We start from the raw sequence: 27,244 nt of genomic DNA on the forward strand, positions 1-27,244 counted from the left end.
TTTGGTTACCTAGCAACTCACTCATTCTTTGGTTACCTAGCAACTCACTCATTCTTTGGTTACCTAGCAACTCACTCATTCTTTGGTTACCTAGCAACAACCTGTTGAGTAACTTGCGCAGCAGCAGTTTCAGGTTTCACCACCGTTCCTCGTAAAAACATAAATGGCAGCATGGAGGGAAAACTGAGGCTAACCCAGGAAAGGTTTGGCAGTATGTCAGATATTTAAAACTAAAATCAATAATTATTGATAGACCGATTCCAGACACTGATATGTTGACAGGTTTTCAGAGCGTCCAGACTCTGGCCTCAGTTGGAACGTTTTTAACGAAACACGTTTTACCTCCTCGGGTTCTGAAGCTCCTACAGGAAACCTGAGCTCTCCGTTTCTGTTTCTGCAGAGAGGAACATGTTTTCCAGAGGGATGTTTGATCGTTTCGGGTCTGATGATGATGAAAAAACTGCTGACTCAGGTACGTTCATCAGCGTTACAAAGCGCCTGACCCCGACAGGTTCAGGTTCTGGATGTTTACTGGCCTTTTATCTGATAAACAACAAACATGGAGAGCTTTTTACAAAGCAGCGTCCGTTTATTGGACTCTGATACCCCCAAATAAAATCCATCAACACCTTGACCTCTACGAGACTTCTGATTGGTTCGTGGAGACACTATGAGGAGGAAGCTGCTCTGACCAGAGGAGACATCCAACCATCATCCATCCTAATCTGGGGTGGGGCAGAGGGCTTTAGGGTTAGGTTTGCAGAGGGAGCGTTCTTAGATTTTGTCTGCTGTTTTTGTTCCCTCCTCAGAATGGTCGTAAAGCGCCGGGGTGAGAAATGTTTCTTAAATAATAGCGTAGCGCGCGCTCTGCCGCCTTCCTGCTTTCTGACAGGAAGTGACCTAGCTGTCTTGTCCTCCAGGCTCCGTCGCTCTGGCTGTGATTCTGGCGGTGTGCGTCTTGGCCCTGCTGGTCATCGTGGGGTACTGCTACCTGCGGAGGCGCAGGAAGGCCCCCAGCCGGTCGGCGGGCCCCACCCACGCGGCGCTGTCGGAGCAGGACACGCTCGTCTACAACAGCACCACCAAGCCTGCCTGATGTCGCCATGGCAACCCGGCAACTATCCTCATCCAGCTCCTGGTTTTATTTTTTTGTCCTTTTCCTTTAAATTTTTGTTTTTTTCTCGTTGTGGTTCATTTTCCTGAAACTTTCTTGTTTCAGGTTCAGTTTGTGAAAATACGGGAATGATGAGAAACTGCATTTTATTTATGACGCTCGTCAGCCTCAGACTGTTTGTGCTGCAGTTCCTGGTCAGTCTGAACAAGTTTCTGAATCAGTGTTTGGGGCTCAGGGTTTGTTCGTTTTGTTGCACATCGTATGGAGCTTCATGTCTCTAGTTTGTTCAGTATAAATCCATCGACAGGAGAAGGAAGAATCTGTAGAACTTTTCATTTTTAACATGTCGAGCCTCTGTTTCATTTCAGTTTTTAGTTCAGGACCAAATGTCCTGAAATGTTTCAATGTTTAATAAAAATGAAATTTAAGAAATTTCTCTGTGTGCTTTTTGCTTCCTGCAGCTGCTGCTCTCTGTAAGATCATTTTATTATTTGACATTTAGGTGACATTTACTGTAGGCCTTGTCAAATTGAAGCTTTATCGAGAGCTGTATCCAAGCATATTCGTAGAAAGTTGAGTGGAAGGAAAAAGTGTCAGAGGTGCAACAGCTGCAGCTTTGACATTTGATGGGAAGCTGGATGGAGCTAAATTTAGATCAAAGCAGATTCATGTGTTACAATGACCTAGTCAAAGTCCAGACATGAATCCAGATGAGAATATGTGAAAGACTTGAAAGCTGAAATTCTCAGATGTTTTCTGACTGAGCTGCAGAGAAACCCAGCAGGTCTGAGTTTGCATTGAATTAACAGAAATGTTTTGGTGTTTAATGAAAATGAAATTTAAGACGCAGCATCGTGTGCTTCCTGATCTAATGTAGCCCCTCCTTTAAGTCTGCAAGATTTTTTACATTTTTTAGCATCGCTAAAGAAGCTGGCTGTATGCAAGCATATTCGTAGAAAGTTGAGTGGAAGGAAAAAGTGTCAGATCATTCTTTCAAATCTTCTGATACTTTATAAAGCAATGCATTCTGATGTTCCCAAGATCTTTAGAAGAGGAACAAACCCACAGCATCACAGAGCCTCCACCTTACTTAACACAATGTGGAATATTTGTTTGTGGAACATGATGTAAAATTAAGAAAATCACATAGTTTCCAACATATTGTTCAAAAAAACTTTTTTGGTTGTTTCTAGGATTTTCTTCTCTGATCTCAGGAATAACGCACATCCAGTCCAGGAGTGACGATAAAAACCTGCCCATGTTTTATTCATGATGGACTGAAAAAATTATTCTTTTTCTGTAATTCTTTACTTTCAGGAAGTCCAAAAACCTCCAGCTGATCGATCCAACACTCTGCTGAGTTTAAGCTCCTTCCATCAAATATTGAAGTTTTTTTCCACATCTTCTCCAGGAGTTGTCTGTGTGTCAAAGGTCAAGTTCTTCCATCTCCTCCGCTGCCTCAGTTTACAATAATGATCAAAAATTAAAACCTTTCTACTAAAGAGACACTACAGGTCACTTCCTAGTTTAGTTTTGCTGAGATCCATTTGACACCATAAAAAAAACCTTCAGGACTTTCAGAAACGTCACATTGAATAAAATGCTTCACTTTATGCTGATGACTTGTTAGTTTTTATTTCCAACCTCCAAATTTATTAACTATTTTTGTTTATTAAATCATAAACGGTTTTTCTGTGAAACCTCAGTCTTTATGCTCTTCGCTGACCCTGGAGGATAAGGAAAGAGGCTTTTATTTTGAAAGGAGCAGGCAGATAACCGGTTTCAGTGATGAAATCTTCGTGTTTGTGTCTTTGCTCTCCAGCAGGCCGAGACTCGCCTGATGTCGCTTCGTGTTGTGTAACTTTGTGTTCTCGTTTCTGCAGCCGCCGCCTGCAGTCCGTAACCTCACGCTGCTCCACAGGCAGAGCCTGGAGATGCTGCTCAACCTGTTTGTGTCCAGAAGCAGGAAGCAGGAAGCAGCAGGTGGAAACCTCGTCAGGAAAGGAGGAGTCACAAACACATTTCTAATTTTCCAAGAAGTTACCAGGAAAGAAGCGAGAACAGCCGCAAAACATGTTTTATCCAATTTCTGGGATACATTTAGTCACATAAACATCAAATTAACAGTTTTAAACTCACTGAAGCAGAACTTTAAAGATAAATTCATTTAAAAAGTGACTTTAAGTTTATTGTCTGCTTTGGCAATATCATCCATTTCTGCAGAAGATCTCAATCTTTTTATCAAGTTTTCCAGCCAGACATTTTCACACAGCGTCTCTGTCACACAAACAGGCTGATTTCCAATCTTTTATGTTTCGGACCAGAATCCAGACCAGTCTGCTCGTCTTTCAAAAACACCCAAAAAGTATTTACCCCCTTTCAGATTTCTTCAGTTTTTGTCCTATTTAAAGTTCCAGATAAACAAATTAATGTTGATGTCAGACAGAGAAAACCGGTGGAAGTTTAAGAAACATTGTTTTAAATGATGATTTAATTTGTTAATGGAAAAAACTCAGAACCAACCTGGACCCGGGTCAGACCTTAAACCTGAAAACTGGTGATGAGGTTTTAACATCACAGTGGAGAAGTTTGGACCCACTCTGTTTGGGTGACTGTAAGGTCATCAGGTTGAAGTGTTGATTTGACTAGGCCATTCCTAAGTATTTATTTTGTTTTCATAGTGATTCAGTGCTGGACTTGCTGGCGTGTGGTGGATCATCATTTTACTACAGAGCAGAGTTAATGGTTCTGTCAGTTACACCAAGTCCTCCAGGTCCTGTAAAACAGCCCACAGCATCACACTGCCGCCTCCATGTATGACTGTAAATAGGATGTTCTGGTTCTGTTAGCTGTTAGGTTTACTCCAAACCTTCCTGAACGGTACATTTTGTTTCATCAGTCCACAGACTGCCTTGTGAACCGTTACCAGTCCAGATAACTGGTCTTATTCCCGTTCATTCATGATGTAACCATTAATTTTTCATGCAGGCCCAAGATGGTTTGGATAACTATTTTGTCATGTGATTTGGAAAATGTTTTTTTTTTCCTCTATTTTCTTGGATTTTCTGTCTGATACTTAAATTTGTATTTTTGATTTTAAAAAAGGTCATTTTCGCCCAGCATAGTCACTAAATTGCAATCTTTGCTGCCCTCTTCTGGTTGACTTGCGAGTACTGCAGGTGTGTTTAATCAATATTAATATATTTATATATTTTTTTAAATCTGCTCGCTCCAGTTCTGGTTCTGGTCCTGCAATATTTGAGATTACAATAGGGATTCTCATTCAACTTTTTTTTCTCTTTTGTTTTGTTTTTGTTGTTATTTCTCAGTTTTGCTAGTTTAAAATGGTGCGCATGCGCAGTAGTTGAAGACTTTCGGACTGAGGAAACAGTTTAGTTGGATTTTAAGCTGCTGCGGAGTCTCTGTGGACTTTCTCTGTGTTCATGAACCTGCGCTCAGGTGAGTCCGCATGTTCGGCTCCACGTCCCGTGTCGGGGGTTTGGGTCGGTGGTCCGGCTCGCTGGTCCGGGTCCGTGTTCCGGCTCCGGGGGGGTTCTGGGTTCGAGAGTCCGAAGCGTGCGCGGTTCTGCCCAGGCTGTCACACACAGCTGGTTCAGCTCCCTTTTAGACACTGAAGTCATTGGGTCAGAACCAAAACCAGAGAGTCTGTCCGGTGTCAGTTTTGCAAACTTTAAACTGTTTCTGAATCTCTGCGAGTTTAAACCCGAACCGGAGCTGGTAGGTGGGGCTCTACCCGCCCCTGGATGCTCCGTACAGAACATCCTCAAGAAAACGGGTAATTTAGAAATACGTAGCTTTTCAAGACAAAAAAAACTACCTCATGGTAAAAATCATGATTATTTTCTGACCAAAAATATTTTACTTTTAATTCGGCAAGGGTTTTGTGCACAATTTATCTTGTATTGTTAAGAGATTTTCATTTTCCTATTTTGTCTGGGGGTCACCTGCTGATAAATTCCTTCAGCGCAGCGCCGAGCCAGAACGGCCCAATGGGAGCAAATTCCTTCGGTTTTATCAGATTACGCCACTGGTTAGTGAAAATTTATACAGCCGAAAACAACAGATTGTCGAGTAGTTTCAGATAAATCTGTGAACAAACGTGATGATGTTTTTGTTGCTGCAAAGAAGCTTGAAGAATCACAAAATGGGGAATTTGAAAACAGAAGTTCGTTGGCATTGGATGCTGTTCTATGGAAGATTTTTAAAATATCCAAAGGGCAAGTAAATCGTGAAGTAGTGCGACTTTTAAAACGGTCTGACTTGAAGAGCTTGTCAAGTGTTGCCAAGGTAACTGATTGTAATCTGATGTGTTGCAATCTGGGCATGCTCAGTCATGCTTTTCGGTCTGAATGAACTCATTCTGGCAGGTGGAAAGAAAACAAATATGGGCATAGAGGAAAAATACAAACAAAAATGGTTCCAAGAAAATAGAATATGGGAAAACCTGCAATCTAAAAGTTGCATCAATCCATCCATCTTCCTCCATTCCCATTTAGGTTTTTGGAAATATGTGGAAATTTTAACCATAATTCTGAATTTTTGTGTATATAAAAATTAGTTCTGGAAATATGCTTCTTGAAAACTCTTAAACATGTTTGGATTTTCCTGAAATAAATCATTAAATTTGATGCTTTTGTCCTGAGTTAAAGTCTGAACCAGAGTTTTATTCATGGATCAAACTTTAATCAAGTTTAACTGTTGCTGCAGATGACTTGTGTAATTTTGCAACATTTTATTAGAGTTTAGGAAATGAAAAATAAGTCATAAAAGACAGAGAATGAGAGGAAAAACTGGATTTTGGCTGTAGATCGCTGCAGTGTTTTACAGACACCTGGTTATTGTTTCACTCTCTAACTTCAACTCTTTGAATTTTATTCAAAGTGTTTCTGTTTTTAAATCCCAACCTCATTTCAGAGGGAAGGTTTTTTCCATGACACTCCAGGAAGAAGTTTTTAACAGTCTGTCTATGCTGCCCAAGGCATTGCGAGTTAAGCGGCACCACCAGAGGGCCTCCAAGAGCACCAAGCTAGCATGATACAATATTTATATATAAATAACATTGAATAATTCAAACTAAATTCTAAAATTCTGTTTCACATGAATAAACAATTCCTTTATCACAAATATAATAGGTTAATGTCTTCCTGCTGCAACATAGCATATCAAACTCGACTTGTTTACTGTAAATTTAGTGTTTATCAGCTAATATATATATATTTAACAGATGTAAGCTAATTACCAGTGATGCTAATGTTAGCAGTTATGATACTCATGATACAATAAAGCATCTGGTGTTGACATGTTTTTCTGGGGGAACCAAATTAAAACCTGCTCGGGCCCTAGAAAGGCTTGGACCGGCCCTGCAGACTGATTCAGAGCAGAATCTGAAGTTTTCGGGTCGCTGGTCCGGTCCGGTCCGTCTGGCTCCCTGGTGCTGCTCCTGTTTTGCCCTCATGTTTTTACCCTGCAGACGCAGCGGGTCATGTGACTTCCCTCACCTGCTGCAGGTGGATTCACTCTGTGGTTCTGTTCGCTCCAGGTCGCCAGTTTTCCCGTCAGCCGGTCCGTTTATGGAAGACAGGTGATGCCTGAAGGATCCCACAGCTCCACTTCTCACATCCCCATGGGTGAAGGTAAGACGCTCTTCCTCATCATCATCATCAGCTTCGTCTCCAACGTTCTGCGAATGTTGGTGAGCTCTAGGCTGTTCTGCGGTTCTGACCCGTCTGTAACGAGATCTGGAACCAAACTGACTGAAAACAGGATTTTATCACCCAGCATGTCTTTCACAAAGCAAATCAAACCCAGATTAGGGCTTCAGCTGGACGCACTCTGCTCTGTTAGCATCAGGCTGCAGTCGAGACGATTAATCGTGATTAATCAGTTTGTGAAATAATCAACTAATTCAGTAATCGATCAATCGCTAACTGGAGTCTGTAGACTCAAAAGAAGGTATTTGTTCCAAAACTGTACAGGAAATACAAACATTTTGCATTTAAGATTTAAAAAGTTACAGTTTTAGCTTCACCTCATTCAAATTCTGGAGAAAAAAAATCTCCTATTAAACAATCAAATTATTAATTGGTTAATCCAAAAAATAATCTCAGTAGAAAGACTGAGCCTTTCACCTTCAAATTAAAATAAAATAATATTGTATTGATCCCAAAGGGAAATAAAATAATTTTATAATAATAAAAAATAATATAATTTTCCTACAAATGATAAAGTATTCACTAAATTAATGATTTTATTGCGTTTGAAGCAGTAAAATGTTTATTTTCTATTTGAAAAAGGAATTAAATTATTTATTTCAATCTTTTAATGCACTTCTAATATTTTATATAAATGACTGAAGTGGTTAAAGGGAAAAATCTGCAGGATGTGCTAAAGTTTAATTTTATTACTGTTAGAATAATCGATTATTCTATGTTTTGTTCTGACGTTTAATCAGATAAAAAAAATGCATATATTCTGCAGATTTCTCATTTTATCCCTTGATCTTATTTTATACAATGTTAGAAATACTTTTAAATAATTGGACAGCAAAATGTGCGTAGTTTGAGGGTTTTTTATTGTATTTTTAGTTTTTTACAGAATTAAAAGAGTTCTGGTTTGAACAGATTTACAGACATTGTAATAAATGCAAAATGTTTATTTTTTTTACGGTTTTGGTTTAATTTCTGCTCAGTGTGTTCTTCGTTCAGAAAATTTCCCTCTTTAAAATCAGTTAACGATTAATCAATTACTAAAGTAGTTGTTCATTTTGATAAACGATTAATTGTGATTAATCGATCAGCCCTAATATGAGTTAAGCTTCTTAAGCTGTTAAGAGAAATTTGCTTGAATTTTATTCTGTTGTAGGGATTTTTCTGCTGAGTCGTCTTTTTGCATATTTTACTAGTAGATTGGAGAAACTTTGACTAGTCCTGTCTGGTTTAAAGCAGCAGGTCACTATAAATATTTAGCATGATCTGTTTTTGGTTTTTGGAGAATCTGACTCTTTTTCTCATATTACTAAATTTCCAGTAATCTGATCAGTTTCCCTCACACTGCGTTCTTTATGCATCATATCATGTTTGCAGTGCAATCTGAGATAAAATCTCTTTGCTGAAACTTTGTGAATCAGACGGATGTTTTGCTGCTGATGCTAAAACCTCAACGTTTCGTCATTCTGTTGTAGTTTGATGACTTTCCCCTGACGAGATGAATTTACTTGTGAAGATTTATTTATAACTTTGGAACAGCAGAAGGGCTGCAGGTTCTGTCTGCTGGTTGTTCAGCCGGTTGTTTCCGTCCGAGCGCCTGAGGCGATGGTTGGAACCGAACCAGAGGGCTGAGGAGTGAAACGAGGCGTGAACGCGACAGGAAGTGCTCCTGATAACAGTCGCTGCTCCGACATCCACAACCACAAACCCTCAAGATGATTAAGAAATATTCACATGAACACAGAGGCCTTAAAAAGGTGCTGGCTACCAGACCAGCTGCATGGGGCTGAAACGACTAATCGCGATTAATCAATTACTGAAATAACTGACAACTTTATTTAGCAATCACAAACTGGAGTTTTAACACTCACAGAAGGTAATTTCCTGAAAAGACAACTGCAATTTAGACAAAACTGAACAAAATATAAACATTTTAAAATAAGCAAAGAACTTGTTTGTCTGTGAATCTGTTTGATGCTGAATTCATGTAGAGGCTCGAAGTCTGTAAATAACAAAATATCCTGTTAAATGGCCAGTTGAGACCAAAACACCAGACTGAAGACTTTTATCTTCCAGTTTTTGGTAGAAAGAGAAAAACAATAAATCCTGCAAAAGTAAATTATTGATCTCGTTTAAATTTATCAGACGATTAATTGATTTATTGCGACAGGAATGTTGCTGTGTTATCACATTTTAGGCAAATTGTTTTTCTTCTTAAAAAATCCTGAGGTGGTTGAATGAAAAACACCCATCTTTTAAAATCTGATTAATTGATTAATTGTTTGAATAATTGATTAGCAGAATAATCGTTGTTTGCTCTGCAGACGGAGCTGATCACAGATCCGTCTTTGTTTCTGTGGCTGGTGCAGGGAGCCGATCGCGCTCACATCTGTCCGAACCGTCTGCCGCACAAAGGGCGAGTGTTCAGGGGTTAGAATGGTCTAGTCAAAGTCCAGACCTGAATCCAACTGAGAATCTGTGGCTGGAGTCAGAACTTCAGCTGTTTTTTCTCTGGAGAACCTGTGATGCCTTCAGGGACCAAATTACAAACTTTTAAAGAAGACGTTTGTTTGGAGTCGGTTTCATTTAGAGGAATCTGAGTAAAGGGGCTGAAACTACGGAAGCCCTGAAAGCCAAACAGATTTTTTTTTCTATTTGAAGACGCATTTTCTAAGTCTGACCAAATTTTCTTTTTCTCTCAACTTTTAGTCATGTGCAAGAAAAAAAATCTACATTTAAGTATTTTATTTTTAAAGTTCCTTTTTTCTCAAGGGTTAGAAAAAGAAAATTACACTGTTTTAAATTTATCTATTACCTCTTTTTTCCTTTTTTCGATAAATATTTTTGACCAAAACTTTTTCTTCCATTTCTATGCAAACAACTGACAGGATTGAAAAGAAAAATGTTTTTACATCTTCTTTTTTACTCTAACTTGAATGTTTTCTTTCATTTTTCTTGTCTTGGATGAGAAGAAACACATCAGAATTTTTTTCACTTGCCCAAAAAATTATGAAAAAACCTTATTGGTTCTGTTGTTTCTTTACTGTAGAAATTAAATAAATCTATATTTATTTATAGTGAGAAATGGCTAATAGAAAAACATTGTGAAATTTTTCACATTTTGAGAATTTTTATTTATTTTTTTATATTTTAATGTTGCATTTTTTCACTTGCACATAACTTTTATATTTGAGAGAATCAGAAAGTTTGATCAGACTTTAAAAGTACTTTTTGCCTTTCAGGGCTTCCCTAGAAACAGATCCATGCCACTCGTAAATTAACCGCATATAATCTGATTTTCACTTCAAATCTATGCATTTTACATAAAAGCCCAGTAAAAGAGGTTTGAACGTGACAAAACGTGCAAAAGTCCCAGGGGTGTGAATACTTTTTCTCTGCACTGTAGAACCTGATTTCAGGAAACCTGCAGGTTTGTTGCTACCGAGCTGCAGGTGGCGCCCGGCTCTGGCCGCACTCTCAGCCTAATTGGATTAAGCCCCGCCCCTCCCGTCAGGTGGTCAGGTGAACTCTGTGGGTCTGATCAGAACCGAGGAGAGTCGGACCCGAACGGTCCTGGTTCTGTTTCTGTTTCTGGTTCTGCGTTCTCCTCTGAAGGTAAGCTCTGATGCTCAGACGTCTGATTCGGGGTCAGACTCCGACCAGCAGGAGGTCTCCACTCCCGGCCGTTGCCGTGGAAACCGTCTCTAAGGGGTTATTGATCTGATTATTGGAGACTGATTTTCCCCTCTGGCTGCTGCAGCTAAGCTCGGGTCACATGACCGTTAATCGCCATGGGAACCGCCTGGTGATGGGGTTACATAAGGTGTGATGTCGCTCCTGCATCGCCACGGTAACAGATGCAGGTTTTAGTTTTGATGGTTTAAATTGGGGATTTTCCAGCTTGTTTCTCGTTTCTGAACTTAATTAAATTTTTTTGCGTTAATCTGAATTCTGGAGTGAAGAAAAGTTTTCACCCCGTTGAGCTGATTTTACTATTGTTGTGACTCAGCAGATCATGGAGCTGCAGCAGGAGGAACATCGTCTCCTGAGCTTCATCTACGCCCGTTTTTAACGTTATTTACCCCATTTTTCTTCACAAAAACAGTTCAAGCTCTGTTGGACTTTGACTAGGCCATGCCAAACTGATCTGCTGTGATTTAGACCATCTGTTGTGTCTCTGGCTGCATGTTTACGGTGATTCTCCATCTTTCCGTCAAATCAGAGTGTCTGTCACTGCTGAAGAGCAGAAGCCCCTCAGCATGATGCTGCCAGCACCGTGTTGCCAGGCCTGACAATATTGTTGTTTTGAGAACATCTGAACTAATATAATAACGGCAGAATAATGCAAAACCAATAAACTTTCATTCCTAGCAAATATTTAACACAGGAATGGAAAATAAATAAAATGAATTATGGATTATGTGGAAACCAAACTGTCCTTCAAAATAAGAGCCGGTTGAGACCAATAAGCCAGAGAGAAATTATTGAGCTTGTTTTAATTATTTTGTCCATTTTCATTCCACGATGTCTCCTTTGTTCTGGTGTTTTCAGGCGGATTCTCTCCAAGATTTAATTCAGGGAACTTTTTAGTTTTAAATTTGTAAAGAGAATTATGGGATATGTTCTAATTTGTGTTGCTGTTGTAGAAATTGTTCATGTTGGTCATATTTGTGTGTCCCGTGGTTCTGCTTTGACCTGTGGTTCTGGACTTCACTGCTTCCTGGATCCAGGTGTCGTTCTGGTTCTCCTGTTCTGGTTCTCCTGTCCTGGTTCTCCTGTCCTGGTTCTCCTGTCCCGGTTCTCCTGTTCTGGTTCTCCTGTCCCGGTTCTCCTGTCCCGGTTCTCCTGTCCCGGTTCTGTTACCTGCGGCTGATTATTCCGTGCAGGTTAATCTGAGCAGCGGGATTACCTCGTCTTTAGGCCAGATTAAACGCTCGCTGTGGAACCTGAAGCAGCTGCAGGCGGTTCTGGTCTCGGTGGAAACAAGGAGTTAATGTTCTCAGAGCGAGCCGTTCCAGACACGCTCCTCCTCCTCCTTTTCCTCCTCTTCCTCCTCCTCCTCCTCCTCCTCCTCCCTCAGACAAAGAGGTGAATCTCTCCTCTGGGTTTTAACTTGTGACTCACCTCGCCGCCTGTCTGCGTGTTTTCAGATAAAAAGTGATGCGTTATGAGCTGGAACGCGGGTTGGGTAACAGACGTTTTGTCAGGAGACGTTGGAACACGCCTGAGCCGTTTCTGCCGGCTTACGCCTCTCTGAGCATCTCGGGTCAGAGGTCAGAGCGTCTGGCTGTCAGCTGATTCTGAAGAAGAAACTGGAATTAAAAAACAGTGAATTCAGGGAAGTTAAGAGATTCTGCTGGTTAAAAACATAAAAACATGAAGACTTCAAGAAAATCATAATAAACAACAGAGAACATGGAGAACCCACTGCAAGAAATATTAAAAACATCTTAAAATGTTTGTTTTGACCTTGTTTATGCTTTAATTCACATTTGTTGACCTTTACGGATAGACAGACTTTTGTCATCCAGTTTCATTTAAATGTACATACTGAGCAAAGTTTTACTCCAATAATGATAAAATATGTAATTTGTATTACATATTTGGACTTTGACTGGGCGAAATGTGTAATTTTTTCCACTTGCATATTTCATCTTATGCTAGCTAAGGAAGTTGGTCTTAAACTGAGGGTTTTAATGGCTTGAATAATTAGCATTAGCAGTGATTGGTTCCCACACAGTTTAGCCATTTATTCAGGTTTGGAGAATCAGAAACAGAAACAGGACACAGACCCTGAGGACTGGAGTTGGAGACCCTGTAGCTTAGATTAGCATTTAATTATTTAATTAGCTTAGCATCCTATTGTCGATAATTGTCATTTATTTGTCCATGCTAACTTTTTTGCTTTGATCTTAATGAGCTGTTGACTTTGTTTAGCTTAACAGAGCATATTTGATTTATTCCAGTTTATCATAGTTTAAATTAGCTTCTTTTAGCTTAGCTTGCCTTCTGTTAGCTAGTTTAGTTTTATTTAGTTTGCCGTATCTTTAACTCTTTCAGCCAATCATTAGCTGATATCAGTTGTTTTGTTTTTTCTTCTGTTTGACCTGTTTTATGCTTTTATGCTTTATTTACTTTAGCATACCTTTATGATTTCTCAGTCTTTTCTCTGAACCTGTGAGCTTTGTTCACCTACATTTATCATATTTGATCTGCACTTCCTCTTTAAAGTGAAGAACATCACTTTTGTAATCTTCCTGTCTGTTCTTCTTGCACATTTTGTGAATTATTTACCAGATGAGTTTGTTGTTGTGGCCCAGGTGTTACTCCATTAGTTTGGACTCCAATTTAATGGCTCAGAACTTTTTCTATTATTTTTGTGGAAGTTGAAGGCAGATGCATGACGTAAAATCATCCAGTATCTGATGGAAGAAGCTTTTGATAGGCTGGATGTTTGTGTGTTGGTATTAAGTTGTTTTTGTATCTAAAGTGCTGAAAACGGGACTTTAAACCTCAGACATGTGGATCAGGAATGTTGTTTGCAGTTTGACGCTTCGTCCTCATATGAGTGAAGAACAGAAACACGGTTTCTGCGCCGTCGCCTCATGACGACGCGTCGACCCTGAAGAGCGCCGTTGTGTCTTCAGAACAGTGGAGCATTATTTGGGTCGCGGCCCCGCCCCCCCAAGACGCTCCGTTACACAAACAAACAAACCCCGAGCAGCACAGACAGACGATGACGCGTTGAGTCGGATCAGGACAAACTCTGTTCTGTAAAGGTTCAAACTCTTCATGCTGACCTCTGTTTGACCTTTACCGATCATCACCCCCTGCAGAGTTCAGAGCTTCCTGTAGGTCAGACAGGAAGTGAAGTAAAGGTTGACGGCAGCAGGGAAGGTGAGGAGGAGGACGGATGTTTTTTAAATGATTCAGATGCACAAATATCAAACGTTTTAGTCTTAGACAAAGAAAAACAACCTTTTAAATAAATTCAGACCTATAATAAATATTCACCATAACTCAGTAACAATGAAATAACAATAAAATCCCTCAGTGGGGAACAGAAATGCAGCGCCTGGTTGTCTATTGATCAATCAAGATCCTTTTTTTACATTTAAATCTGGATTTTAGAATAAATCACCAATGTGATCTTTTGAGCTGCCATCTTGTTTGAAAAGAGAGTTTTGCAGCTTTCAGTTCAGGTAAACTCTACAACAGAGTTTATTTTTAAATTATGACAATAAAGTCATAATATTAGGAGAATGAAATAGTGATTTTATGAAAACCCCAACAAAAAATTTTATGAGCAATGTTAATTGTCCTGTGAATTTCTATGTTGGTATAAGTTTTATAGAAAATTAAATACTTCATCTTTTAACACAACAGCATTAAATTACTCACTTCGTTGAGTTTATTTAGAAGAAAACAGAAACTGAGCTGCTCATGTCAGATCCTGATTCTTATTAAAACAACTATTTTCTAGTTATTTTTGGTAAAGTTTATTTCTCGTAATGAAATAAAACGTATTATTCTTTGTTGTACAATTCGCAGAAGGAATGATTGAAATAAAAGCCACTTTTAAAAAATATTTTCTGTAATTACCTTTTTTTTCTAGAAAAAAAAGATTAAAATTGAATCTGGTATTAAAAATACCAAAAATCAGAGCTTTTATTTTGAAGCCATATCACCAGGCCTACTTTGAGTTAATATTTGGTTCAGCCTAACAGTTTTATTTATCTTTCAGTCCTCTGAAGTTCTCACCTGACTCTGATTACCTGGAATAAAGTCCATCAGTCCCTCTGTTATTTTTTCCCCACCCGGTATTTTTGGCATTCCAGGCATTCCATACAGAGAGACTAGCTGGCTACATGTGTCAGGGTAGCTTCATTCTGAATCCCAGTCAACTGATTACCCTGGTACTACAGTAGACAGGTTGCATTGATGGTTTATATGATCTTTGACCTTTAAGGTCTTTTATATAAAGCCAGAGGTTACAAAGCATTGACAGGATCTTAAAGGTATCAGCCAGGAGGAGGGATGTAAGCAATTTCCACAGCATTTTAAACATCACAGGACAGAAGATGATACAATGCTACAAAAACTGGAAGTTTTTCACAAATTAGTGACAAAGACGAGACAGAAACTGATCATACAGGCTGTTATGATGCGTAACCATGGCAACAAGGTATTGTTTTTACAACTGGGAGCAACTGATTAGCATCGCCAAAGCCAGAGAGAGAAAGAGGAAGTTCAGCCATCATAATTGACATGAATCATATCCCTGGCTCTCTCTGCTGGCGTTCTCAACAAACGGGTTGAAGAGGAGCGGCTAAAGCAAAGGAGGTGGATTAGCAGAGCTAGCGAACAGACGGTGTCATCCCAGACATGATGCTGTGCTACTGAGCTGTTATAATGGTCGCACAGCAGCAGGTCTTCAGTCAGAGGCCTCTTCAGATACTGACTGCTACTGCTGCAGAAACTGGGCTGAGTTTCAATATTTTAACTTTGGGATAAATAAAGTATTTTAAATTATAGTTTCTTATCCCCCTGTGGCCTAATGTTTCCAGTAGAAATGCTGAATTCTCATTCATTCTCAGCCATAAAGACTGAAGGCTAAATTTGAACCAAATTGTGTTTACTCAGCGTGTTAGCTTAAGGGTGTGTAAACTTTTGTACTGCACCTTTATTTATGACACTTTTCCTCTCGACTGTTTGTTTTTCCTATGAGCCGAGCAGGCAGGGTGAGTTTACTAAACGATGTATCATGTTCTGGTTTTTATAACAGAAACCTGGCAGAGAACCAGGGGTATGTAAACTTCTGAGCCACCGTGTGTCACCTTTAATTTTTTTATTGCTTTATTCCAACAAATAAAGAAATAAAGAAGCAGAGACGATTCAGCAGGAATAACAAGAAGAAAATCAAGAGGTTCAATTCTTGTACGCTTGATCAGCAAATTTCTAACCTTTGACCTTTAGTCCACTTCTAAGTTGAGGTGACTTGAGGCCCGTTTCCATAGTAACCGCTGGGTCTGGGTCTGATACCATCAGTTGGCGGAAGGAGCGGCTCCAAACACACGGCTGTGTAAACATCAGCCGTAATTATGGCTCTGTAAACATGGCAACAATAACTGCAGGGGAACTTTGACCTGCTTGGCTCTGAACCAATCAGAGAGCAGCACACGCCCACCAATCAGAGAGCAGCACACGCCCACCAATCACAGAGCAGCACACAGCCACCAATCAGAGAGCAGCACACGCCCACCAATCACAGAGCAGCACACGCCCACCAATCAGAGAGCAGATATGAGTTTTAAATGTTTAAACAGACCAGAAGAGCTGGTTGGTCCCAGTTCATTCCCACCAGATGGAGAAACTCAGGGTTCATTTATACATCCTTCCTCTTTATTCTCTGTTCTGGACCTGCTTGTTGTGACTCAGTGACCTGTAGGGGGCGCTGTGACCTCCCGGTGTGTTTGGTGGTTAGTTCACTGACCTCCAGACCTTCCTCCTCCTCCTGCTCCTCTTCCTCCTCTGATCCAGAACTCCTCCTCTTCCTCCCTGTGTTAAACCTTCCCTCTCTGCTGCAGTTGAGCTGCAGGAAGATCAGACCCCAGTAAACGGTTCTGGGTGTGATGGGGTATCAGAGGGGCTTCTGGAGGAGCCTGGCCGGAGGAGGAGGAGGAGGAAGAGCAGCTGCTGTGGTCAGGTGTTCCTGCTCAGAGCAGAAGGTGACGATCTGCTTCAGGAGCGCCTCGGACGGCCGGCCGCTGCGCCGGATCGGTGAGTGAAATCCCCTAAAAGCCGTGAAGGTCGAGCTTCCTGCCGGTTCTGTCGGGTTCTGGCTTTGATCCGAGGTTCTGCTGGGCGTAACGGACCTGACAAGAGTCCAGATGTTTCATGGGAACTGACTGGATCAGCTCCACAAACTTCCTGCAGGGTCAGTGAACGCCTCGCTGGGCGGCTAACGGACCGCCGCAGCATGGACGAATGTTTTCATTCAAACTCCACTGCTCCTCCTCTTCCTCCTCCTCCTCTTCCTCCTCCTCCTCTTCCTCACCCTGAAGCTCTCTGGACTTTGCTGGGTTTTCCACTTTCTGTTCTGCTACTTTGTTCAAAACTCAGAACAACTTTTATATTTTGTTAAAAAAAGTTTTCTCATTTTAATGAGAGAATTTTCTCCTAACATCTAATTTGACTTTCTGCCAAACTGTGACATTGTTTGTGTTTTTAACTAGTTTTGGATTTCGTTTTAACAAAAATGCTCTGGTTTTATTGAGTTTTGCGTCTCATTTTAATAAAATTGTTATTATAAGTTACAAATCTCAAAAAGAAGCGTTTTAATTTTTATTTTTCTCTTTCTGAGTTTTGCATATCATGATACCGAGAGTTTTTACATTAACATGTTTATTATTCATATTGTTTATATTGGAGGTGCAGAAAAATCAGTTCTATAGAGAATCGAGTTGCTCAAAATTCTCAAAAATCCATTTTAATCTGCTTTATTCTTTGTAAAATTATAGTTTGAATATAGTTATCAGCTGAGTTAATACTGAACATTTAAGTAAAATAGTTTTATGCACCAAACTATTTAAATACAAACTGATGGATTTTAAAACAGAACCTTATAGAATATTTTAATTAAATGTTTCTGTCATTTCTTCTCATCAGAGATAAAATTATTCTCTGGTGAAACATTATATTATTATTCTGTATTAATACGTTTGAGTTTTCTCATCTTAAGTTTTTTTGTCTCCTTTTCGATTTTAATTGTGACAAAAAGTCGGAGAAAATCTGCAAGGAGGCCAAATACATCTCTGCATGATGACCTTTGACCTTTGCAAAGGTTTCATTTGTATTTAAATTGTGTTTCCAAAGGAGAAGCAGCTGTTTGAACAGAACCTCAGGTTCTAGTCCTGGTTCTAGTCCTGGTCCTGGTTCTAGTCCTGGTCCTGGTCCTGGTCCTGGTTTTGGTCCTGGTCCTGGTTCTGGTCCTGGTCAGTGAATAAAAGCTGAAGTTTATTAAAGTGGGCCGAGCCGGGGGCCTTGGGGAATCCCAGGAGTCGTCAGTTGAACTTTAACCTGCCGTTTGTCCTCCATTTAAAGGAGCGGCGCGCCGCCTCACTGGGTTAAATCGTGACTCAGTGTTTGTGGTTCTGTTCATTTTGTTCTGATTTCTCTTGAATCGATCAGCTGAAAGGAGCGTAAAGATCTTTGGGAATGTTCGGTTTCTGCCTGTTGGAACCCGATGAGCTCTCCATTCCTGGAGTTCCTCAGACGTTTGCAGCCGCTTGTGATTCACTGCTTTGGTGTTTTGTCGGAGTGTTTCCTTTAAAACTCATTTTTCACTTCCTGTTCCTGCAGGAACCTGAAACAAACTCCTTATGGTTTTACTTTAGTTGCCAGAAGATCCACAATTTTAATCAATTTTTTTCTGGACTCAGTGACCTTTGAACCGCGACTCACTGAAACCAGCCCCTATGCACAATTTGGAGTGGTGTGCGCTTAATTTTGGTTTAATAAGCTGAAAATCTCAGATGCTACGCATTTCGTTTACATGAGAAAGTTTCTTATTTTAGAAAGTTTTGCGTCTTATTTTAACAAAGCCGTTGCTTTAATGACGTCTCCTCCTAGCGCCTTTTCCATCTCATTAAAATGGGTTCTGAATCCCCTTTAAATGAGAAATTTCCCGTTATAGCGCGTCTGCTCCTGATTATGTTGGGTCTCTGGCAGTTTTCATATTAAACGTTTTCCCCTGGATTCTCTTTTTGGTTGTAATTGGCAGTTTGAGCCCATAGGGGGCGGTATGGTCACAAGATGGTGGTTTTGACTTGTTTTCTGATGTGATTTCTTTGTGTGGTCGTCAGAGTCGCCTCGCCTGTCCATCGCCTCCATCAGCAGCGATGAGCGCGCTCCGTCCGCCACGCCCTCTGACCCCTCCGACCCGCCGGCGTCGGGCCAGCGCCCGCTCAGCCTGATCTCCACGCTGTCCTCCGGGTCCGGGTCCTCCAGGGACGACTACGTCGCCCCGCCGCCGGAGTCCGAGGCGTCCTCCGGCGTCGACCTGAACCAGAACCCGAGTCCTGAGAAAAGGGGGCGGAGCTTCGTTCACAACAAGAACAACAACAACAAAGCGTCGACTCCGAGCCGAGCGTCCAGCCGCCGGCTGCCCTTCGTGGGCGCCACCATGGTGCCCGACCCCAAGCTGAAGTATCTGGACCGCATCGTCATGGAGATCATCGAGACGGAGCGGATGTACGTCAGAGACCTGAAGATCATAGTGGAGGTGAGTCAGAGGCGCCATGTTGGCTCTTCCTGTCCGTCTGACCTTCATTCCTGCTGATCGGACCAGTCAGATGCTCTCCTCCTCCTCATGGACTTTGCTAGAGATACAACTAGAGCTGCAGCTCACGATTACCAAAGTAATCGATTGTTCTATTGGTTATTCTGAAAATTAATCAATTATATTTTAATGACCAATCATCACAATCTCTCAAAAACATTCACACTGCAGATTTTTCATTTAACCACTTCAACCTTTTTTATTCAATATTAGAAATACTTCAGAAGATGCAAATGATTTAATTCATTAATTATTAATCAATTGATTACTGAATTAGCTGATTAATAATTGGATGAATTATATTAGTTGACAATTATTTATCAATCATTGCGATTAAGCCGATTAATCATTTCAACCACGATAAAAGTTCCTGACATCGTGTTTTCAGTGAGGGTACGGTCCCATCGGCTCCCCCTGCTGGTCTGGAGGTCGTCCTTTCTGTGCAGTTTGCGGTTCAGGTCTCTCATTTTCACCTGAACAGGTTTTTGGTTCGGACATTTCAGGCTGATTCCAAAACGATTTCCTCTGTTTGACGGGTGTTTTTCAAATCCACGAAGTTCAGCTTGAAATGGGAAACTGCTTCATTTCTTTAGAGGACATTCAGCTGACGGGGACACGGACAGGCGGAGGACATGTCCTGCTGCTGGAGGAAGTGGCCTGGCCCTATAATTAACAGATTAGCAGGGATTACCTGCTTATGTAACGCCCAGGGTCAGAGAGAGAGAGACAGTTAGAAACACAGATCAGAACCAGAACCAGGGGAGACATTTTAGCCTGGATATGCTCCACAACCCAGAAAACAACAGATAGATCCATGGATACAAGCTGAATGATATTTGGTCAAAATAAATCAAAAGACTTGTTTTATTTTTTAGCATCAGTGTGAGTGCCTTTAAAAGATATTCAATTCTGAATGAGCTCTTTAAAAAAGTACAAAATAACAAATTTTTCCATTTAATACCATAAAGATACATTTTGATTTCCTCCAAACTGAAGGATCCAACAGATCCAGTCTGCCCCCTGCTGGAGGAAAGTCAGCATTACAATCAAAACTGTTTTGCGGTTATGTATAAAAAATTATTAATATTTAATTCAATGCTCTTGATTTTTTAGATGTGACTTCAGTTTATTTATGTTGAATTTTGAAACTGGAATAAATCCAGAAAGAGAAAACCTTCATCCTCATCCTCCTCATCCTCCTCAGGATTACCTCGCTCACATCATCGACGAGTCGGAACTGTCCAACCACCCCAAGCTGGTCTGCGACCTTTTCGGGAACATTGAGGACATCTACGAGTTCAACAGGTGAGGAGAAGCTAGCTGACGCTAGCTGAAGCCAACTGAAGCTAGCAAAAGCTAACTGAAGCTAGCAGAAGCTAACTGATGCTAGCAGAAGTTAGCTGAAGCTAACTGAAGCCAGCAGAAGCTATCTGAAGCTAGCTGAAGCTAACAGAAGCTGGCTGAAGCTAACTGAAGCTAGCAGAAGCTAACTGAAGCTAGCCGAAGCCAACGGAAGCTAGCAGAAGCTAACTGAAGCTAGCAGAAGCCAACTGAGGCTAGCAGAAGCTAGCTGATGCTAGCAGAAGTTAGCTGAAGCTAACTGAAGCCAGCAGAAGCTACCTGAAGCTAGCTGAAGCTAACAGAAGCTGGCTGAAGCTAATTGAAGCTAACAGAAGCCAACTGACGCTAGCAGAAGCTAACTGACGCTAGCAGAAGCTAACTGACGCTAGCAGTAGCTAACTGACGCTAGCTGACGCTAGTAGAAGCTAGCTGAAGCTAACTGAAGCTAGCTGATGCTAGCTGAAGCTAACAGAAGCTGGCTGAAGCTAATTAAAGCTAGCTGAAGCTAACAGAAGCTGGCTGAAGCTAATTGAAGCTAGCTGAAGCTAACAGAAGCTGGCTGAAGCTAATTAAAGCTAGCTGAAGCTAACAGAAGCTGGCTGAAGCTAATTGAAGTTTGCTGAAGCTAATTGAAGCTGGCTGAAGCTAATTAAAGCTAGCTGAAGCTGGCTGAAGCTAATTGAAGCTAGCTGAAGCTATCTGAAGCTAATTGAAGCTAGCTGAAGCTATCTGAAGCTAATTGAAGCTAGCTGAAGCACGTTCAGTATGAGCGAACTAGACGCCGTTTCCCCGTTTCACAGCGAGCTGCTGCAGGACCTGGAGCGATGCGACAACGACCCCGTCGCCATCGCCAGCTGCTTCGTGTCAAAGGTCAGTTAAAACCCAACATGGAGGTGAGACTGGTTCTGCTGCTGAGAGGAAAGTCTTCATCTGATGTCTGGTTTGTTCCAGAGTGAAGACTTCGATATCTACACCCAGTACTGCACCAGCTACCCAGAGTAAGTCCTGAACCGAGCAGCTCTGTGGTTCCTCCTGCTCACAGCTTCCAGTTCATCCATTCATTACCCGAAACGATTAACCGAACTGTGATGATTAATCGACAGAATAATCAATTAATCGTCAAAATATCTGATTTATCAGAAATGTGATTAACAGTTTTCAGAATAATTGAATAATATTCAGAATATTCAACAGAACAATCAATAACTAAACTAATCATTAGCTGCGTTACTAGTCATATCTACCCATAATTCACCTTTTCTCTGTTCCTACCTCCACACCACTAGGTGGCAGTCTCAGTTGCAGTAACCTGATGTTTAAAGCCTGACTCACCTGTTGCAGGTCGGTGGAAGCGCTGACGAAGTGCATGAACAATAAATCTGTGGCCAAGTTTTTCCGGGACCGCCAGGCGTCGCTGAAGCATTCGCTGCCTCTGGGCTCCTACCTGCTCAAACCCGTCCAGAGGATCCTCAAGTACCACCTGCTGCTCCAGGTACCTCCTTCTGACCTTCCTCACCTGCTGACCTTCCTCACCTGCTGACCTTCCTCACCTGCTGACCTTCCTCACCTGCTGACCTTCTTCACCTGCTGACCTTCCTCACCTGCTGACCTTCTTCACCTGCTGACCTTCCTCACCTGTGTGGTCTTTCATGAACATGATGATTAATTTGGTTTTAATACTTCTGGTTCTGTGTTTCTAAGGATTTCCTCTTTGTCTGGAAAAATCTGGAATTAATTTAAGAGTTTTCAAGGCCTGGAAAATTATGGAAGACAGACATGTTTTTGTTTCCTACAGTTTTTCCAGGTTCCATATTTATTCAGTGTAGAATAAACTTCTAGTGAATTTTTGTTTATATCTTGTAGAAATTTGCTGAAAATGTTCAGAAAACTGTAAAGGTTTAGATGTTGAACCGTTTTCTGGTTGGATGTTTGGATCCTAAGCTCTGAGTTTAAATTCCAGGACAGTAGAGACATCCTGGCGCACATCGAGTTCATTGGTTATAAATTCACAGCTGACATGAAATCGTTGACGTATGAACAGAAAACCATGGTCTGCGTAGAAACGGATGTTTTCCACCTGATTTTCTCCGTCTTGCTGCTGGTGTTCAGGAGATCGCGAAGCACTTCGGCCCTCAGAAGGACGGCTACGATGTGGTGGAGGAGGCGCTCTACACCATGACCTGGGTGGCCTGGTACATCAACGACATGAAGAGGAAACACGAGCACGCCGTGCGGCTGCAGGTCGCTAACGTGGTCACGGCGGCTGCAGCAGCATCAATAAATCACTCATTCTAGTTATTGCAACATTTCATTTCAAAAAGTGAAACTCATCATGTAAAAGTTGATTCCTTCCACATTATTAGTGGCGCATTAGCACAGTTACGCTAAAAAGCTAACAGCAGCAGCCTTGGTCTGACCCTTGACCTCTTGCAGGAGGTCCAGTCTCTGTTGGTGAACTGGAAAGGTCCGGACCTCACCACGTACGGCGAACTGGTGCTGGAGGGAACCTTCAAGGTTCCCCGGGCCCGACACGAACGCACGCTCTTCCTGTTCGACCGCATGCTGCTCATCACCAAGCGCCGCGGCGAGCACTTCGTCTACAAGACGCACATCTCTGTGAGTTACCACGGCAACGGGCCCCCGGCGGCAGCGCCGGCTTCGTCCTCATGTCTACGTTTCTCTGCTTCTCCAGTCGTCGACGCTGCTGCTGATCGAGAGCGCCAAGGATTCGCTGAGCTTCAGCGTCAGCCATTACAAACACCTCAAACAGACTCACAACATGCAGGTGAGCCGCCGCCGCCTGAGCGAGGAGCAACGAATGCCTCAGAAAGAGCAACAATTAAACATCAAGTGCAAATTTTAAACAGAGACAAATGGTGGAAACAGACATGAAATACTCGATTACCTGCAGTAAACTTTCCTAAATATATTTCCAAGCCAAATTTTACTCGACAACAGAGCCTTGAGGAACCCCAGACAGGATGGAAATGGTTAATCGTGATCATTTATTAAAATAATAATAAACAAAATTAGAAATTAATTGATCATTAACTGGAGTTTACAGACTCTGAAAAAGTCAGTTTACTGAAAACGGCACAGCCAGACCAGCACTGAAGCCAAAACTGAACAAAATATATAAACAATTTGCATTTAAGATGGAAAAAACATTTTTCTGTAAATCTGTTCTACCCAGAAGTCCTGAAGTGGCATTTTAGCGTCACCAGGTTCCGTAAAGAAATCTGAGCTTTTTACGTAAAAACTAATTGGATTGTTTTATATTTCCGTTTGTATTTCTGATCTTGTGAAGTCAGTTTAGCTGGTTAAATGAAAAATCTGCTCAATGTGTCATTTTATAAATAAAATTAATCATCCAAATAATTGATTCAATTCTAAATTTCTAAAATAATCGTTCAGCTGCGACCCGGTCGCAGCTGAACGATTATTTTACTAATCAATTATTCGATTAGTTTAATAACAAAAACTTGCATACACAAAGAAGGTTTTTCATCTTAAATGCAAAATGTTTATATTTTTGTACATTTTTGGCTTAATTACTGCTCTGACTGTTGTGTTTTTCTCAGTAAATGTCATGTTTTAATACTCCAGTTAACGATGAATCGATTACTAGAATAGTTGATTCACGATTAATCATTTCAACGCTGTCTGAGTGTAGAAAATTAGATCCATCGCAGCTCTGAGATCCAGCCTCTCCACCTCAGAACTGCCAGTTTCTGAAATCGTTCTGGGAATCCGTGGACAGATTTCCGATCTGCCGTCTCTCTTCACTCGCTTCGTGTTTCAGGCGAAGACGGTGGAAGAGAAGAAGCTTTGGGCTCATCACATCAAACGCATCATCCTGGAAAACCACCAGGCGGCCATCCCACAGAAGGTGAGTGGCTCAGACTCCAGTACGACCAGTAAGACCAGCACAGAGTCCCAGCAGCTGCCTGCTTTGTGTTTCAGGCCAAGGAAGCCATTCTGGAGATGGACTCCATCTGTGAGGATGACTCTGCTGCTCTTCGTCCTCCAGCGGAGGCGGCGTTCTGGCTCTGACCGCGCTGTGCTTCTCTGCAGGTCCGGCCCGGTACCGATACAGCCCCGAGCGGCTGAAGAAGGCCGTGACGGACGAGTTTCCCCGAGACGCTCAGCAGGGCCGCAGGCAGTCGGGTAGTTACAGTTACTCAGTTACTCAGTTACTCAGTTACTCAGTTACTTGTATGAAAACATTTCCCTTTAGGAGTATTTTTACTACGCAGTTCCTTTTACTTGAGTAAATTTCTGGATTTTCTTCCCACTGAATGAAAAACAAACGTTTTAAAATCCAGCAGACAGATTCTGCAGTTTCTGTTAAAGTTTCATAAGTTTGTATTGGAAGAAACTAATTTAGATCAATTTTCTTTTACCTGATTTTATTTTTTGTTACTTATATGAATTATTGTAATTAAAACATGAAAAATTCCTCTTTATATTTTGCTCTATCTGATGATGATTAAATATTACACGATTGATAATTTGATCAGTTGCTCAGTAAGTTTTACCAAATACTTTTTCACTTGAGTAATTTCTTGGACTGATACTTTTTACCTTTAGTAGACTAACATGTTGAAGTATTCCTGCTCTGAGTTGAGTACAGTTATGAATCTTCTCTGGGTATTAAACACATCAATATTTATAATTCATCATTTCTGATTGTCTCATTAAAATCATGAATCTGTTTCATTTCTCCTTCAGAACCAACCAAGCAGATGCTGAAGAGGAATAAAGGTAAAAATCTGTTTTCTGTTGACTTTCACATCGATGAACATCTTTTATTTGTAATATTTAACTGTGACAAAGTTTAGCACACTTAACTTCCTCTAAACTCATTTTTCTGGATAAATTCAAACTAATTTAATTGGCTGCATTGAAGGCTGCACTTCCACTAATGTGCCACTAGCAGAGCCAAGTCTTAATTTAGTGCTTTAGCGTTTTACTAGCTGGACACATTTAGCTTCCTCTAAATTTATCATTATGGATTCATTCTAAAGCTCTAATAGACTGTAAACTTCAAGTTGAACAAAGTTCAACATTTGTGTGCATTGCTGTGGTTCGGTACCCAGCATGCATTGCTGTGGTTCGGTACCCAGCATGCATTGCTGTGGTTCGGTACCCAGCATGGATTGCTGTAGTTCTGCTGTAAGTATTTTATAATCTAGCAACACTCAACAACAACAAAGCTGAACGAATCACTTCCTGAAGACCGAAGCTCACAGGTAGGAGTGTAATGACAACCTTTGCCCTCTTGGGGGCGGTGTTACATTTAGTGTAATTGACCTCATAATGAATTTGTTCTGTTATTTAACTGTTGCAGTAAAAGTTGTTTCATGGTTCAGAACCAGAATATTCCAGATGTAACACCAGCTAAATGCTTTAGTCTGAATGTTGTGATTCTAACCAGTTCTTTCTGTTTCCAACCAATCAAATCGTCCGCTGACCTGCCGCCGCCTCAGCGCCTCTGGAGGTAAGGAACTGACCTGCTAGCCGTTAGCCTGGCTCTGTGGGGGCGACTAGCCGTGGTTGTAGATGTACTGTAGCATGTTGAGCAGTGTGTGGCGTCCCGCAGCATGCGGTCAGTGAGGACGCGCTGGCGGGCGACAGGCGCTCGCTGCAGGACGCCATCAGCAGCAGCACGCTGGGCTCCAGCAGCCTGGGCGAGCCGGACGGCGGCGAGGACGAGGCCGGCCGGCTGGACGACTTCCTCCTGGAGGACGAGCAGGTAGAGGACTTTGCCAGCTCCGTGCTGGCTGCCATCTCCTGCTGGCAACACACCGTCCAGGCCTTCCTTTCCTCTGCGGGGACGGTGAGGCTTCCTGCTTCCTGCTGCCCGCTGCAGCTCCGTCTGAACGGACGGCCGCCATAACTCCAGCTGCAAAACCAGCTGCTGCTGCTCACACTGCAGAAACACAAAACCCTACCAACTATTTTAGTCTCGTTTCAAGTCCGAATATCTCAGTTCACTTAAAATAACACAAAACTAACTTGTAAGTAACTTCCCAGCAACATGTAGGAGTTTCAGTCAGTAATTCCTTCGTATTGATGGAAAAGTCCCAGTTCCACTGGCTGATTGTTTCACTGATGACCTTTTCCCATGTCAGTGAAATAATCAGCCAGTGGAACCAGAACCGTCAGCTGAACTTTGACACTTGAGACTGAACTTGGACTTGTTTTGCTCTTCTGGAGTTCCTCAGGGCTGAAGGTTTGCATTCTGTTTGCTGCTTATTCCTCTTTTTCTTTTTTTATGCATTTATTTCTCTGGCATGTTTTGCTAAAGCTGCTGTGCTGCTTCATCCTCCAAACAGTCAGATATTTATTTCCATCCGTTTAAAATGAGTTTTATGACTTCTGCAGAGTTTAATATGTTTTTATTTGCAGGAGGCAGAGAAAAGTTGCAACGCCGCAACCAAAGAAAACGGTCAGCTCTCTGAAGACGAGCTGATCGGACCTGAACCGACACCTGAGCAGGTAAACAGGAGCTTTCAGGAACTGTTCAGGAACTGTCCAGGAACTGTTCAGGAACTGTTCAGGAGCTATTCAGGAACTGTTCAGGAGCTATTCAGGAACTGTCCAGGAACTGTTCAGGAGCTGTTCAGGAACTGTTCAGGAGCTGTTCAGGAACTGTTCAGGAGCTGTTCAGGAACTGTTCAGGAGCTATTCAGGAACTGTCCAGGAACTGTTCAGGAGCTG

At 41.6% G+C, this 27,244-nt stretch overlaps 2 protein-coding genes across 8 annotated transcripts in view; both read left to right on the plus strand.

The window, feature by feature from the left end:
- LOC103153707 (kunitz-type protease inhibitor 1-like) overlaps nt 1-3,292 on the plus strand; it is a 12,449-nt gene extending 9,157 nt beyond the window's left edge. Inside the window, exons 10-11 of one of the 2 annotated variants that reach the window (XM_016662155.1) lie at nt 401-472; nt 2,998-3,292. In XM_016662155.1, coding sequence (XP_016517641.1) covers nt 401-472; nt 2,998-3,017 — 92 coding nt within the window. In that variant the 3' untranslated portion in view covers nt 3,018-3,292. Of the gene's footprint in view, nt 1-400; nt 473-920; nt 1,547-2,997 lie in introns of those variants that run through there. The other variant, XM_007574723.2, reaches the window with a different exon arrangement.
- Nucleotides 3,293-4,467: 1,175 nt separating this feature from the next.
- LOC103153708 (pleckstrin homology domain-containing family G member 3) overlaps nt 4,468-27,244 on the plus strand; it is a 27,146-nt gene continuing 4,369 nt past the window's right edge. Inside the window, exons 1-17 of one of the 6 annotated variants that reach the window (XM_007574724.2) lie at nt 4,468-4,573; nt 6,675-6,768; nt 18,705-19,123; nt 20,385-20,485; nt 21,322-21,391; nt 21,473-21,519; nt 21,863-22,013; nt 22,631-22,762; nt 22,955-23,137; nt 23,214-23,306; nt 24,324-24,410; nt 24,485-24,518; nt 24,596-24,688; nt 25,253-25,285; nt 26,011-26,021; nt 26,124-26,360; nt 26,933-27,022. In XM_007574724.2, coding sequence (XP_007574786.1) covers nt 6,720-6,768; nt 18,705-19,123; nt 20,385-20,485; nt 21,322-21,391; nt 21,473-21,519; nt 21,863-22,013; nt 22,631-22,762; nt 22,955-23,137; nt 23,214-23,306; nt 24,324-24,410; nt 24,485-24,518; nt 24,596-24,688; nt 25,253-25,285; nt 26,011-26,021; nt 26,124-26,360; nt 26,933-27,022 — 1,830 coding nt within the window. In that variant the 5' untranslated portion in view covers nt 4,468-4,573; nt 6,675-6,719. Of the gene's footprint in view, nt 4,574-5,310; nt 5,423-6,674; nt 6,769-10,653; nt 10,691-16,419; nt 16,621-18,704; nt 19,124-20,384; nt 20,486-21,321; nt 21,392-21,472; nt 21,520-21,862; nt 22,014-22,630; nt 22,763-22,954; nt 23,138-23,213; nt 23,307-24,323; nt 24,411-24,484; nt 24,519-24,595; nt 24,689-25,252; nt 25,286-26,010; nt 26,022-26,123; nt 26,361-26,932; nt 27,023-27,244 lie in introns of those variants that run through there. The other 5 variants (XM_016662143.1, XM_016662144.1, XM_016662141.1 and 2 more) reach the window with 5 other exon arrangements.

This window comes from Poecilia formosa, unplaced genomic scaffold (assembly GCF_000485575.1).
Source record: "Poecilia formosa unplaced genomic scaffold, Poecilia_formosa-5.1.2 Scaffold360, whole genome shotgun sequence".
NCBI lineage: Eukaryota > Metazoa > Chordata > Actinopteri > Cyprinodontiformes > Poeciliidae > Poecilia > Poecilia formosa.